Raw genomic sequence first — 16,188 nt, forward strand, 5'->3', positions numbered from 1 at the left:
AGGACGGGAAGACAGAGGGAGGTAAATGTATTGAAATGTGCTGACCAGGAAAGCCAGCTTAGGAGAAAACCCTTGTTTACGAATGGATGGGGGGTGGAAGGAAGGCCACGGCGGGGCAGAACATGAAGCATTTGTAAAACTAAAGGGCAGATGATATCATTCTAATTACACAACTACAGAGAGCGAGAGAAAGGTGGGGACAGCTAATCCCCACCGCCACATTCATCGGAGCCGGAGTCACCTCCGTAGGACGTCAGCGGGGCCGGGACAATCCGTTCCCTTCCCGGCCACCTCCCCTTAGCGCGCCCTGCTGGAAGCGACGCCCGAAGTTTGCCACGCGCAGCGTTGCTAGGGGCACGACCGGCAACAAACGCAGCAACGCACGCAGCGAGGGAGCGCGCGCCCGGCTCCGGACGGGCAGGCCGAAGCGGGCGCGCGAGAGAGGAGTTAGGGGGCGGGGACTCTACGTCAGCGGTGGTGGTTGTGCTGTCGGAGGGGGATTAGGTGAGCCGAGCTTCACTCGGACACTGTCACCCGAACCTGCTGCTTTAGTCTCTGGATACTGCGCCTGACTGAGGTCCGCGAGACGCTCCGGCACGCGCTGCACACCGAGGTGCCGGGACCCATGACGGACGCCATCCTGCGCAGGGGCCCCGGAGACACCGGGCTGCCCGACAATGGCTATTTCCGAAAGGTAAGAGAGAGAGAGAGGGCGGGCGACGGCCCGTTACCCTTCGGCTGCTGGGGAGGGGGGCTACATACAGAGGTCACCTGCCCATCTTTCCTTCTCCTCCTCCTACTCACGTTGAAGTTATACACGAACGGGCGCCGTGTAGCGAGCGAGCGCGCGCGCGCGCAGAGGTGAAACTGTATCCGAGCAAATCCCTGCTTTCTCCACCTGGGTGTGGGCGGCGGCTGCTGCCCAGCTGTGATTGTTCTGTAAACCGACCGCATTCGTATCTCTGCTCCCGGTTGAGCGTTAGCCCTGCGGTGTTTACATGTGCACAGAAACAGTGCGACCTTTCCGTTTACTGTAACCAGCGCTGCAGTTAAAAGTCTGCAAAGGGAGAGGCGTTAGTTAGTGCCACGAGAACCAGTCTCGGGGGATTCGTCTCCCCCCCCCCCATCAACCTGTTGCTGCGCTTACCTGGGCTTGGGGCTCCCCCGATCGCAGATTGTGAGAAGCCGACAGAGGGCCCGGGAAACTGAATCTAAAAAAACCCCAAAAGCTATTCTGCACTTTAATTTCAAACCAAAATAATCCTTATTTTGAAAGGAGTACATTCTACACGACACACAGTAAATTCCAGCCACTGTACCGAATAGATGTCTTCAGGTTACTATCTAGCCTGTTTCTTGGGTCTGTTGCTTCTTCTTTTGGCTTTGTATCTTGGGTAGTCTTTATATTTTATCGCTCAAGTTGTCTAATTTAAAATGAAGACATAAAGGTGTATGTATATATACACACACACAATTATATCCATATTTAACAAAAAATGAAATTTTATGCCATCTTAAGAAAGTTGGAAGATTGAAAAATGTACAGTTCAGGTGCCACTTTTTTAAAATGATAAATCCCTTCATTCTTGAATTGATTTATATTTCATTTTGAAGGCAGTGCTATAAGCTTTTTGCAAGATTCTCCTACTGCCACTGATTTGAATGTAAGTGGATCAGAGCACTATGGTGTAAGCCTTATCGGCACCTATGCGAGCATCGCACTGATAAAGCAAGAATATAGTATGAATTAAAAAAAAGTCAGGAGCTTGCACAAAAAAAAGAACATGATCATAATAAAAGAAGCATTTTTTTATTTTAAAAAGTGTGAAACCATAAAATTACATATGTAAAAAATAGAAAGGAAGCATATGGATAAGGGCTGAAGAGGAAGCAACACAAGCAGAAAAAAATAGGTCTGAATCATGCTAGTGCTATTTCTTTAGAGTTAAAATAAAGCCCCTCCTACTTAGTTACTCCCATTAGGGAGAGAAATGAATTAGGGTGTTGACTGATATTCAGTGCTTCTTATCTGGCTATGTTCAGTGGCCGCCACTTGACTGGGTAAACCACATATCTGGTTAAGAATATAGCCAGATATTCAATGGATGTAGTGAGGCAGTGCTACTTAGCCAGATAAGTCTGTTTCAGTTAATTAGATAAGTTAGACCTGCCATTGAGCAGGATTAACTTATCCGGCTAAGTAGCACCAAATTCAGGGATATTCAGCAGCATTCCCATGTTGTTTAGCCAGATAAGCCTTATGCGGCTAATTTATGTAGCCAGATAATGCTGAATATTGGGGCCCATAAAGCATAAATTCAGCATACAGACAACTGAAGAGCAAACCTAGGGAAGGGAAGGAGCATTTGTTTAATATTTCTATATTTTTTGTATTTATTATTAATTATTCCGTCTTTTTTACAACTGAGCTACCCTCAATACTCTGTGCTGGTTAAAGGTCACTAAGATGGGTGGTGATAAAGAATCAGCTTGGATGCAGTGACCCTGCCCTAGAAATATGTGAGATTTCACACACAAGTGAATTGCACCACTGTGTTTCTGTGTGATAATGTTGGTGCACACTTTGGAGGGGACACTTGTCACCATCACTCACAAAAAATTCATCTTGAGGGCTGTGGACTAAATTATAGTTCTGCTGTTTGTTAATGCTAAATTTGGCACGGGATATATTCCTTTTGTATCTTGCCCATTCCTGTTATCTGCTCTTAAACTTTAAGCAATATAATAAAGTTCTACAATCCTCTGTCTGTTTCTTTTTGTTTGTGTTGTAAATATTATTTTATATAAACATGTCTCTCTTTACTGTCTCTCTTTACTTGGTCATGGTTTCTCATGGGTTTATTTTGTGCATACCTTGACAGGAATGAACCTCATTTGTTGGAGTATGTTGGGAGTGATCTCAATTTTTCGTATTTACTGCTAATGCTCTTCTTGCATTGTGCCATAGAGTTCTTCTTTCTGGAGTTCATAGGGCGTAATCTGTACAAGATGTGCTTGGAAATTCTTTTTAATCAGGCCAGTGGCAATGGTGGATTCTTGGTTTAGGGGCTACAATAATAAATATATGTGTTTGTTATATGATTGTTTAATATTTATTGTTATTTATTATTGTAGCCCCTGAAGCAGCCTTTTTAGGCGAAACTCAGGCCTAGAGTCGGGCAATCAATAAAGAATTTCTGAAGGACCTCCGGTCACCTTCTTTTTTGTTCCTCACGGCTTTTCTAGACCGCCTTCCTCTTTGTTTTTTGGGCCCAATGGTGGATTCTTGGTCATTCCTTCTATTCGCTGGAACAGTTGTCCAAGCTTAAAGACGGAGACCGATGCTGCTTGCTCATCTTCATACTTCAGCACTTTTTTGACCCTTGGGTCTGGTGGTACCATAAAATATGCGTGAAGGCTTATGATGGTAGCTCTGTAGGTGTAGCTTATTGTTATAAACCCATACCACTCTCAGCTCTAGGGATTATATAACCTTGGCATACACTAGTTCTTATAATTACCTCATGGGCATGAAGGAGCTTTCTTGTTTTTTTTACATTCAGTTTTTCAAGATCTCTATGGGACCAGTTTACTATTCCAAAGTGTACGTGAGTGCAAGGGATTGCAAACTGATTAATAGCTTGCATTTTATTCCTTGAGGATAAAATACTTTTTCAATATCATGTTTAGTCTCCTGAAGTACTTTTGCATACTTTATGCCCAATTTTTCCATCTTCTATGTCTATTTGTATACATTTTCATGTTCCAATTACTTTATATTGCTATCCTTAGGGAGATGTTTTCAGTTTTGATTAATTTTTTCTTTTAAGGTTTGTTACCTTTGCACATTTATTCAAACTAAAGGTCATCCTGAACTCGTCACCTTTCAGTTGTTCTGCTAAATGGCCATCACAGGTGCTGTAAAGTTTCAAGTCATTGACAAACAGTAGGTGAGATGTCATTGGTTGGGGGCTAATAGCTCTAGGACTAAGGCTAATTCCATAGCCCAAGGAGTTACAGTACTTGTAGATTTAATGTCAAACAAAGCAAGAGTGATGACAGGCAATCTCCCTGAAATATTCCGCTCTGGATCTTAATGTTAGGGATGACATCCTATCCATTTTCTTGATTCAGATGGAGTGTACTTGGCTACATTTTCATTTGAACTTGATATGTCATGGTGCTTTAGAAATAATCCTGTAAACGTTTTAAGGCCAAATTGTTCTATATAGTATTAAGCAGTGCTGGTGGAAAGGTATCCAGCCGCCCTAGGTGGTGATGTTTTCTCTCTTTCTTACCCCCACCCCCCTCCCCAAATCAGGGTCCACATCTTGAGCTTTCCATTTGCAGATGCGATCATCCCTACATCTCTGCTGCACCTGTCTCTGCAGCCTCCTTCCGTTTTAAAAAAAAAAAAAAAAAATATGCTGCCCTCGTGTCGAATTGTGCTCCCCTGCCCACTTCTGGCTCCCTAAACAGCTGCCTACTCCGTCTAATGGTCCAGCTGGCCCTGGTATTGAGGAATGTATTATTACTAAAACCTTTTTGTCCAAAACTTTCTTAAAGTAAAGCCATTCCTATTATGATGAAGAAAAGAACAGAAATTCAATAATTGGGAAGCCTAGATGGGCCATACAGTCCTTATCTGTCATCATATTCTATGTTCTAGATTAGGTTAACTCTTTTAAACTTGAAATCAGCCTTTCCAATGAGTCATATGTGAAATTCATATTTGACTTGAATGCAAAATATTAAAGTGATATGACCACCTGAAAAGGAGATGTGGTCATAATGAAAGGTAATAACAATGCGAAAAAGCCATTAAAGTTCCATAAATCAATATAATGCAAATGATATAAGGTGTTCCCATTATTTTAAGAAAAAAAAAAAAAAGGCTTTGCCACATAAAGTGATGAAGAAAAAATTTAATGGGGAAATTCTTTAGATAAACATTAGGTGCTTGTTGCATAAGAGGTACCAGCAAGCCATTCGGCGTGCCCAGTTACGAACGGGCCACCCGGTCTAATCATTCATCTACCTCAGACACACAACAGTGTCAATTTTATTTAATTTTTTTTCAAGGCAAGTAAAATTCAAAGCAAAGTCCAAAAAAACAATGAATAGTTTAGAGCCCTTATTTTTTTTTAACTCTGTTTTGAATTTTACTTGCTTTAAATTTAAAAAATGGACACTGTTTGTGCGTCTGAGGTAGATGAATGATTAGACTGGGTGTCCCGTTCGTAACTGGGCATGCCGACTGGCTTGCTGGTACCTCTTATGCAACAAGCACCTAATGTTTATCTAAAGATTTTGCACATTAAGTTTCTTGATCATTTTATGTGACAAAACCTTTTTTATGTTTAAACATTTTTATTAAGAACACTTCAGCACTGTATGTATTTGATTCTTATGCACATCAAGCAAAAGAGCACAATAGTTTCATTTTTAAAATATTCCAAAAATGTACAGTGAACAAGCACAGAAATACAATGCCAGACATATACCCCACCTCACTCCCCATCCTACAGAACCAGCTTGATGACAAGTTTACTTCAGAAATGAACAATAGCCACAACAAGCATAAAACATTGAGACTCAAACTTTGCACACGATGGGACAAAGTTTGAATATACTTTTCCCAAACGGCCAAAAATAGTTTTCCATGTTTAAAAGAAGACTTTGACATCATGTTATCCATCTGCATCATATTATGAAACAAGTTCCTCCAATGCCAAAACATTGGAGTGTCCTTGCCTCTCCAATGCATCAAAATTGCCTTCTTTCCCAGAGTGCAAGCCTTTTTGATTAATAAATGTTCACCCATGCAGGGAACAAATAAAGGCAGAAATCTTTCAAAAAGAAAAAGCACAGGTGTTATTGGAATAGTTACATCCAGCAATGTCCCCAAGTAATTCCCTATTTTTTTTCCCGCTTGACTCGACCAAAAAGCATGAGAGCGAGGTTACAGACATCTCAATTACGTTTTTCACAAATCTCTGTGGCTGCAATTTGAAAGCTATATATTGTGACAGAAACACAGGTCTTAAATATTTATATTGCATTTCCCTAATGTACATATTAATGGATAAATCTGATAAATGTTTAAAGCAAGCTTGTAACATGTGGCTGAACCAGAAAGATCCCATCCCGATTCCATCTGTTAGTTGAGATTGCCAGAGTATCCTCTGTATAATTTCACTAATGCTGTATATAATTTAGGGGGTCATTTATCAAATTGCTGTATGGCGTTTTCACATGCGAAAATGCCATAACGTTAATTTTCCCCAGGTAGTGACCATCAAGCTAGGTTGAGAGAACATTGTACAAATCTCATCTTTGTGTAAATTTCCTCACTCCGAAGATCATCAAATCTTCACAAGAGTGTACTGTTCTGTTTGTACGTCTCACTCTGCATGTCAGAAAGGCCCTTAAACCCCTATACTACTACTTAAACCTCACCTCGAGTTACTAGGTGGGCCTCATATAGAGATATTAATACCTAAGTACTATAAGGGCCTTATAGCTAGTGTCTGTCTCTGTCTCTCTCTCTCATTGTAGGTAGGAATTGCAACAATTGTGGGACTTACCGCAAAGTGCGAAAAAGTTATCGCACTCTGCGGTAATACCTATGCAAAGCGCTAAGATAGCGCACTTTGCGATAAACAGGCTATTACCATAAAACTCACCCCTTTCTCTAGTAAATATCACATGCGATAGCATGTGATATTTACTGTAGTTGATAAATCTAGGCCTTAGAGAGGAATAATCACTTGAAATCTTTAAATTGAAAAGTCATCAAATACTCCATATCGAAGAGTGAAGATTCTCTCTGGGCAAGGTCGAAATGTAATGTCTAAGTTGAAAAGAGGAAAAATAACTTCTATCACGCAACCCATACTGCTCCTTTAACTTCTGAAATGAGAGCAGCTGACTGTCATCATTCACAACATGTTGTATTTGTGTAATAACCTTGGAAATTCCATAATCAAAAATCTACTGAATTTTAACCAGGAGAAAAATCTAAATTACCTTGAATGGGTAACAAGGGAGAACAGCGTAAAGAAGTCCCCAACCTTTTTGGACAATCTGGACCATGCCCAATGTATTGAGGCAATCTGTAGACTTTTAAACCATTCCTTTAGAAGCATTGTGGACTGGCATGTAATAATATATCTTAAATCAGCAGGGGATGTCACTGCCTTCTCTCCTTGTATATTCACATAAGCTGAAGCATCAGTTAACTAGTCTCTAACTTTTCTCAGAATACTGGCATGACTATTAAGCCATTAAATCTGGAACTGTCATCCCACCATGAGCACAATCTCTTTGACTTCTTCCCCCACCAAGGAAAATGATGAAGCAGCATGTCCAGCTGACTTCCATCTTTTTGTTTGAACTGTGTTGGAAGATTCTGAAACATATAAGAGCCATTTGGGAAATAGTACCATTTTGAAAAATATTAATCCACCCTTCCAAAGATAGCGGTAAATCTCGCCAAGCTAAAAATTTTTCTTTAGTGACTGCCAGTAATTTAGATATATTAAGATCATATAAAGCAGACAGATCGGTGGACACTTGTAAACCCAGATAGTGACTGATATCATCCCACTTCAGAGGAAACTGGTTTTTCCATTCCAATTTAATAGATTCTCGAAAGGCCAGAGCCTCTGATGTATCAATATTTAATTTAAACCCAGATAATATTCCACATTTACCAAAGATAACCAGTGAACAAATTAGAACTGTTAGAAAAGCCAAAATATCAGTGAAGGCCGCCTATTTTAACAACATACTACCAAGTGTTTACCAATCACTGCCTTCGAAATCTGAATATGTCCCAACAATAAAAATAAAAGTGGGGATAGCAGATATCCCTCCCTGCCTTGTCCCATGGCCTATAGGAAAGAATCAGAATGCATACCATTTGCCATAATTAACGCCAATGGGTGATTATATAATCTCACTGCGTTTAAGAAAATAACCCCTCAAACCCATACTATCTAATACATAAAACAAATAATGCCTTTTCGGTGTCAAAACTGGCTCCCCACTTCTCTGGCAAAGGTTCATAGCTGCAAGGAGTAATCTTGCTATGCTTTGACCAATGTGCCTTCTAACCAAACCTACCTGTCCTGGCGTAATGATCTTGGGGAGTAATATCGCCAAACGATCAGACATTATCTTGGGCTAATAGCGTTTGATTGAAATTTAACAAAGAAATGGGACGGTAGGAGGCAGGGGAAGTTGTATCTTTCCCCATTATTATATATAAATTTGTATGTAGTGTCTATATGTGTGTGTGTATATATAGTGATCAAATGTAGCACTTATGTGATAAATTTCGATGTAGAGGATATGCACCTTTTAACAATCAAGGCTTGATATACCAAATGCAAGGCATCTATTAAAACATCAGAAAGAATCTTGAAAAATTCTGTACTATACTTATCGGGCCCTGGGGCTTTTAGAGATCTTGCCTGACAGATACCCACAGAGATCTCTTCTTTACTAATAGGTCTATTCAACAAGCCCAGTTGCTCTTCAGTAAACTTTGGCAATCTCAGCTTTTCACAAAAACTTCTACTTTTCTCTGGATCCCAACCACCAGAGGAATAAAGCTCTATATAGAACTTCTGAAAGCTTTCAAGTATTTCACAATTAGAATTGGTTAGATTGCCTGATGTCGTTTTCAGCGCAGATATGTGTTTGGGACCAACATTCATCTTGATCATATTGGCTATGAGCTTACCCTCTTTGTCACTATATTGATATAGCTTAAACTTAAAAAAAATATATATTATATTGTAAGTTCTCTGAATCAAAGAATTTACTGTCACTGGTAAAGCCATGTAATTTTCTCTATTCCGTTCCTCCAGTGAAACATAGGTTGTTGCAGCAGGATCTGTTTTCCAGATCCTTCAGCCACTCTCCTTTTTTTTTTTTTTAAGGCTGACTGTAGCATAGGCACGTCTGCTTGTGCAGACAGGAGGCCATCTTGGGAATCTGAGACTCATCATTCCACTTCAGCGAAACATCTTTCAAACTTCGTGATAGTTCCCAGTACCTCCTCCAGTTTGTCAAATATCTTCCGAAATTTAGGCAATTGCTGCGTTTTGAAAAGGTAAGAGCTCCGAAATTGCGGCCTCTTCCCCCATGATAGTTTTGAGGCATTTTTGGTTTCTCTCTTTCTCTATCTTTTCGAGCCAGTCTGGTGGACATACCTAAGAGGATGTAATACAGCGTGTGATGCTGATTCAGAATTCACCTTTAAACACAATTTCTGCAGCGACTATTTTGGTCTATGGGGTGGATGAGCCGATAAGGGGAATCACATCCTCTCCTCTTCACTGCATCATGTGATCTCATTGGCAAAACCTTTTTAAAAAACTTCATATAAGCTGTTCCCATTTTTTTTTGTTTGCATAATGAAAGGTACACATCTCTTTATTTCAAAGCAATGAAAAAAATGTAATCATGACTTTGTCTGCCTTTCCAAATTTATTTAAACCCATTTATAGGCCACCTATGACCACAGCTATAGGCAGCATACAAGTAAAACACACACAAACATTTTAAACATAAAACAAATAAAAAAAATAGTCAAACAATATCTGAATATAATAGGAACATCAGCCTCAAATTTTTTTTTCTTATGAGGTCATCAACCATATTAGAGAAAGGTACTTCAAACTGAATTAAAAAGGTATTAAGCATTTTCTTAAATGTCTTTGTGCATGTAGTCAGTCGCAACCTTACTGAGAGTGAATGCCACAGAGTGGGGCCCACAATGGGGAAGGCCCTCTTATGAGTCTCAGAGAGATATGCAGAGTAGACTGAGGTAATGTACATTAGACACTTTTGGGATGACCTCAAAGCTTGTTAAATGGCTGTCAATACTTAGCATAGGATTCATCCAAGGTAAAGTGTCGAAGCTAAGCATCTTATGGACCAGAAGGATAACTTTAAATTGGACCTGCCAGCTCACAGGCAACCAGTGGAGCTCATGTAATACAGGATTAATATGGGCTTTCCTATCAAGATCTGAGACTAGGCAAGCAGTCAAATTCTGTAGCAGCTGTAGAGCATGAAGCACAGATGCTGGTAGACCAATGAACAAAGAATTACATAGTCCAAGGTGGGAAGGATCAATGCTTGGAAAAGCGATTTGAAATTCATAATAGCCCAAGAATGTTTGTTTTTATAGGGTGTAGCAGGCACAGCTTAAAATAACCAGATTTAATCATTGATTTTATTTGGTTTTGCATTAATTCCTTAGAGCATGATTTGCAAACTTTTTGCACGTGTGAATACAGGGATCGCAATATTCTCACAGGAAGGAAGAAGGAGTGTTGGTTTTGCTCGATCTCTGCAGAATCATAATTTCCATTTTAATCAAATTGAAGGCTCATTTATTATGCTAAGAGGCAAATGGATACTGATTGAAAAGTGGCTCAACAGGGTGATAAGATGGGAATGTAGAATTGAATTTCATCTGCTAAAGGCAATATCCCGCATAGAGCCTGGCCAGGAGTTTTACAGAAAGGGCCGAGCCATGGGACACACCCCAGCTATACCACGCTCTCGTACTTTATACAATAAAATTTGTTGGTTAATGGTATCAAATGCCACGAAGATATCGAGCAGGACCAACATAAATCCCTGACCTTCATCGAAATCTCTTCTGAAGGGATTGAGACTATAATGTCTGTACCTACGCCCTTTCAAAAACTGAATTGATATTGATCTAATACTTGATGTCCTGAAGAAAATTGTCTGGCTGCTTTAAGAGTGCTCAAGGCAGCTTATGGCATTATTAAAATTTGGGTATAAGTCCCTTCCCTAAAGAGTTTACAATCTAAGGGGCCGATGAAATAACGTGTGTGCTGAAAATGGGCACTCATATCATATTGAGCACCTGTTTTCCCTAATGCACACGGAGCCACATCCCTGGACGCCCAATGCAGTCCTTACATGAGGGGCTGTGCAATAAAGGGTGCGCTAATGAAGAATTGTGCATCCATAGCACACAGATGCATCAGAGGCTCACAATTGGGCGCTCAATAAGAGTATCTATTTTTCTCACAGGACAAGCAGGATGGTTGTCCTCACAAATGGGTGACATCGAGGATGGAGCCCACCACGGAAAACTTCTGTCAAAGTTTAAACAGAACTTTGACTGGCCCCTACTGGGCATGCCCAGCAAGGCACTGACCCTGCAGCCAGCAGGGGTCTCCCTCCAGTCTTCTTTTTTCCGCGCAGCAGCTGCCACGCGGTGAAAGGAGCTCTCTTACCACGTTCCTGACAGGAATTCGGTTTTTTCTTTCCGAAGAAAATTTGCCCCTCAGGGGTCTCCCTTCGACAAATTTTTGTCACCTTCGCGGAATCCGGTAAGTTTTTTTGCCGATTTTCATCGACTGCCGTCGATTTTGGCCCTTGAGGCCTGTTGGCACTTACCGATCCCGCGGCTAAATTTGGCCCTAGGCCATGGCGACGGGGTTCCGTCGTTGTCCGGATTGCACCCGGACTATGTCCATCACAGACCCCCATAGGGTCTGTGTTCTGTGTTTGGGAAGTGAGCATGATGTCCTGACTTGCACTAAATGTGCCCTAATGACACCTAAGGGTCGTAAAGCCAGGATGGAGAAGATGGGGCTCCTCTTCCATGCACCCACCCCAACACCATCGATAGCATCGACGTCATCGGAACCGGCACCGTCGAAGTTGTACCACCACCGTCAACCCTCCGGTGACCGTCCACCACCGATGACTTCTCGGCCGTCGACTCCTGTCCCCTCCCCGGATGGGCGAGGAGATCGGAAGGACAAGCATCGCCATCGGTGGCACAAGTCTCGGCCCGTCGAGGATCCACAGCCATCGACCTCTGAACAGGCCGAGCCACCGACAAAAAAGCCTCGGTCAGACCTGGCACCGTCCACGTCTCGTTCGCAGGCATCGAGGAAACCCTCACCCTCTCGGGGTGTGGGAGCCGTGATCCCACCGGTTACGGTGGTCCCTCCGGCTCTGCCTCAGCCTCCCTCTCCCGTCGAGCCGGGTATCGTTACCCCTGGTCTCCGGGCAGAACTGGACCGGCTGGTCCAGGAGGCCATCGAGAAAGCGATGCAAAGGTTCCAGCCTCCACCGGCACCGTCTCCGGCACAGATTCTGGCACCACCTCAGGCACCGACCTCGGCACCGACTCCGCCACCGAGGAGGGAACCGACCACCGAGCCTCTAGTGGAAGCGCTGGCACCACTACTGAATCGTATGGAGGCACTCATGCGGGCCCTTCCATCGGTGATTCCAGTAGCACCGACTACACCATCGTCTCCGGCAGGATTCTCATCGGCAGGAGAAACACCGTTTCGGATTCCCCCGTCCGGAGTAGTCCCATCGGTGCCTTCGCATACCTCTCCACCGATTTATCCCTCGGCTCCATCGATTCCAAGACCGGCACCGATTCCATCGGCAGCCCCGAAGCCCTCGATGCCGTTTACAGTTCCGCTTGCAGCACCGATTCCATCCAGATTTCCATCGATGCCTTTGGATCCTCAACCAGGTCCTTCAGGTCTGCAAGCCCCACATGATCCTTATGATACCTGAGGTGATGATACATCTTCTGATACAGATTTGCCATCCCCACCATCTCCTACAGAGAGTAGAAAACGATCTCCTCCTGAAGATCTCTCCTTTATTAATTTTGTAAAGGAGATGTCAGAAATTGTACCTTTTCAGTTGCAATCTGAGACCGATGACAGGCACCAGATGATGGAACTGTTCCAATTTCTGGATGCCCCAAAAATCATCGCTTCCATCCCCATTCACCAGGTATTTCTGGATCTTTTAAAGAAAAACTGGGAATCTCCTTCATCTGTGTCACCAGTTAATAAGAAAGCTGACTCCACATACCTTGTTCAGTCAGCACCAGGATTTCAGAAGCCTCAACTGGATCATCGCTCTGTTGTAGTTGAGTCTGCACAAAAGAAGGCCAAGCGCCTAAAACCACACTCTTCCACTCCCCCTATCAAGGACAACAAATTCCTAGATAGTGTGGGACGGAAAGTGTATCATGGGGCCATGTTGATATCTCGCATAGCTTCATACCAACTTTACATGACTCAATACAACAGAGCCATCCTTAAACAGATGCAGGACTACGCTGACACGTTACCGGACCAATACCAGCCACAGCTTCAAGCCCTTCTTCACAAAGGATTTGAGGCTGGGAAGCACGAGATCAGAACGGCCTACGATATCTTCGATGCTTCCACAAAAGTCTCAGCTACTGCCATCTCAGCCAGACGTTGGGCTTGGTTAAAGTCATCTAACCTTTGCCCATAGGTCCAGGATCGTCTAGCCGATTTACCCTGCTTAGGGGACAATCTGTTTGGAGAACAGATTCAACAAATTGTGGCAGAATTGAAGGATCACCACGAGACGTTGAAGCAACTTTCGTCTGTTCCATCTGAGGTATCCTCCAAACCACCGCCTAAGAAGGACTCTAAAAAGTCTTTCTTTCGGCCACGTCGTTATTATCCTCCGTCGGCTAGGCCTCGTCCGGCTCGATCCTCCACTAGACCTCAGCCACGCCAACCTCGAAAACAAAGACCTGCTGTGGCCCCACCTCCTGGGCCTGCGGCAGGCCTTTGACTTCCTGGTACGGAGCACATGCCACATCCCACTTCCCGACATCCCTGTGGGGGGTTGTCTGTGCCACTTTTTACAGCATTGGATACAGATTACCTCAGATCAGTGGGTGCTGGCAATTATCACACAGGGTTACCACCTCAACTTCATAACTCTTCCGGCAGACTCCCCGCCTCTTCAAGCATGGAGTCTATCCAGCCACTTGACTCAATTACAACAGGAAGTATCCCTTCTTTTGCAATCAAATGCTATAGAACCCGTCCCTTCCTCTCAACGAGGCAAGGGATTCTACTCCAGGTACTTCCTAATTCCAAAGAAGTCAGGGGGGCTACGTCCCATTTTGGACCTTCGGGCCCTCAACAAGTACCTTCAAAAAGAAAAGTTCAAGATGGTAACCCTGGGTGCGCTACTCCCTCTGCTGCAAAGGGGGGATTGGCTGTGCTCCCTCGACCTACAGGATGCTTATACCCACATTGCGATAACACAATCCCATCGCAAGTATCTGCGGTTTCTGGTAGGCCGCGACCATTATCAATACCGAGTACTACCTTTCGGTCTGGCATCTGCTCCACGAGTCTTCACCAAATGCCTCGTAGTGGTAGCAGCATTCCTCAGGAAGGAAGGTGTCCACGTCTACCCCTATCTGGACGATTGGCTAATCAGGGCCTCCACCCCTCAGATTGCCCACTCCTCCCTAAAATTGACAATCAACACACTCCTTTCCTTAGGGTTTCTTGTCAATTACGAGAAATCTTGCTTAGTCCCATCTCAAACCTTATCTTTCATTGGGGCAGACTTGGACACCTTACAGGCAAAGGCTTACCTTCCGCTGCAGCGGGTCCAAACTCTCATGTCCCTAGCTCGCCAGCTCCAGTCTCAGGACACGGCCACGGCTCGCCAATTCCTCATTCTCCTAGGACACATGGCATCCTCAGTTCAAGTCACTCCCATGACCCGACTAGCCATGAGAGTAACACAATGGACTCTGCGACACCAATGGATTCAAGCTTTTCCGCCTCTGTCCTCCATAGTCACAGTTACACAAGCGCTACGCCTGTCTCTAACCTGGTGGACGACTCAAGTCAACCTCCTTCAGGGCTTACCTTTTCTCCTACCAGATCCACAAGTAATCCTAACCACCGACGCTTCCCACATCGGTTGGGGGGCCCATGTGGACGATTTCCAAACTCAAGGGTTATGGTCACCAGAGGAAGCTGAACACCAGATAAATTTCTTGGAACTTCAAGCAATCCGCTACGCGCTCAGAACTTTCCAAGATCATCTATCGAATCAGATAATCTTAATCCAGACAGACAACCAAGTGGCCATGTGGTACATAAACAAGCAGGGAGGCACAGGCTCTTTCCTTCTGTGTCAGGAAGCTGCGCAGATTTGGGCAGAAGCCCTCTCCCACTCCATGTACCTCAGGGCCACTTACCTGCTGGGAGTAGACAATGTATTGGCAGATCAGCTGAGCCGGGTCTTCCAACCACACGAGTGGTCACTCGATCCTCTGGTAGCGACCTCTCTATTTCACAAGTGGGGTTCTCCCCACATAGATCTCTTTGCGTCCCCTCAGAACCACAAAGTAGACAATTACTGCTCTCTCCTTCGGAGCCACCACTCTCGGCCGAGGGATGCCTTCTCCCTCAAGTGGACATCAGGTCTGCTCTATGCATTCCCTCCACTTCCTCTTCTGTCAAGGACTCTCGTGAAGCTTCGCCAGGACGGAGGAACCATGATCCTGATAGCACCCCACTGGCCACGCCAGGTGTGGTTTCCCATTCTTCAGGATCTCTCCATCCGCAGGCACATCCCTCTGGGAACGGATCCGCATCTGCTCACTCAGAACGACGGATGCCTCCTCCATCCCAACCTCCAAGCCTTGTCCCTGACGGCATGGATGTTGAAAGGTTAGTCCTTCAGCCTTTTAACCTTTCGGATTCGGTTTCTCGTGTCCTGATAGCTTCACGAAAGCCCTCCACCAGAAGATCCTATTCGTATAAATGGAAAAGGTACACATCTTGGTGCACTTCCCAGTCCCTTGATCCCCTTTCCTGTCCAATCTCTAAGTTCTTGGACTATTTATGGCATCTATCGGAATCGGGTCTTAAAACCTCTTCCATCAGGATGCATGTCAGTGCAGTAGCCGCTTTCCATAAAGGCATACAGGGTGTCCCTATTTCAGTACAACCCCTGGTAACACGCTTTCTTAAGGGCTTGCTCCATCTGAAGCCAACCTTACGTCCTCCGGCCCCATTTTGGGACCTTAATCTGGTTCTTGGTCGGCTAATGAAACCACCTTTCGAACCTCTACACTCCTGTGAATTAAAGTATCTCACATGGAAGGTATTATTCCTTTTAGCTGTCACTTCAGCTCGCAGGGTTAGTGAGTTACAGGCCTTAGTCACCTATCCGCCTTACACTAAACTCCTGCAGGACCGGGCGGTACTCCGCCCTCACCCTAAATTTTTACCTAAGGTAGTTTCTGAGTTTCATATTAATCAATCCATCATACTACCTATCTTTTTTCCCAGGCCCCAC

General features: G+C 43.9%; 1 protein-coding gene across 1 annotated transcript in view; it reads left to right on the plus strand.

Annotated features, from left to right (window-relative positions):
• Positions 1-441: 441 nt before the first annotated feature.
• The window catches only part of RHPN2 (rhophilin Rho GTPase binding protein 2), a 123,597-nt gene continuing 107,850 nt past the window's right edge, over positions 442-16,188 (plus strand). Inside the window, exon 1 of the mRNA XM_029608399.1 lies at positions 442-694. Coding sequence (XP_029464259.1) covers positions 626-694 — 69 coding nt within the window. The 5' untranslated portion in view covers positions 442-625. The remainder of the gene's footprint in view (positions 695-16,188) is intronic.

Source organism: Rhinatrema bivittatum, chromosome 7 (genome assembly GCF_901001135.1).
Source record: "Rhinatrema bivittatum chromosome 7, aRhiBiv1.1, whole genome shotgun sequence".
Classification (NCBI taxonomy): Eukaryota; Metazoa; Chordata; class Amphibia; order Gymnophiona; family Rhinatrematidae; genus Rhinatrema; species Rhinatrema bivittatum.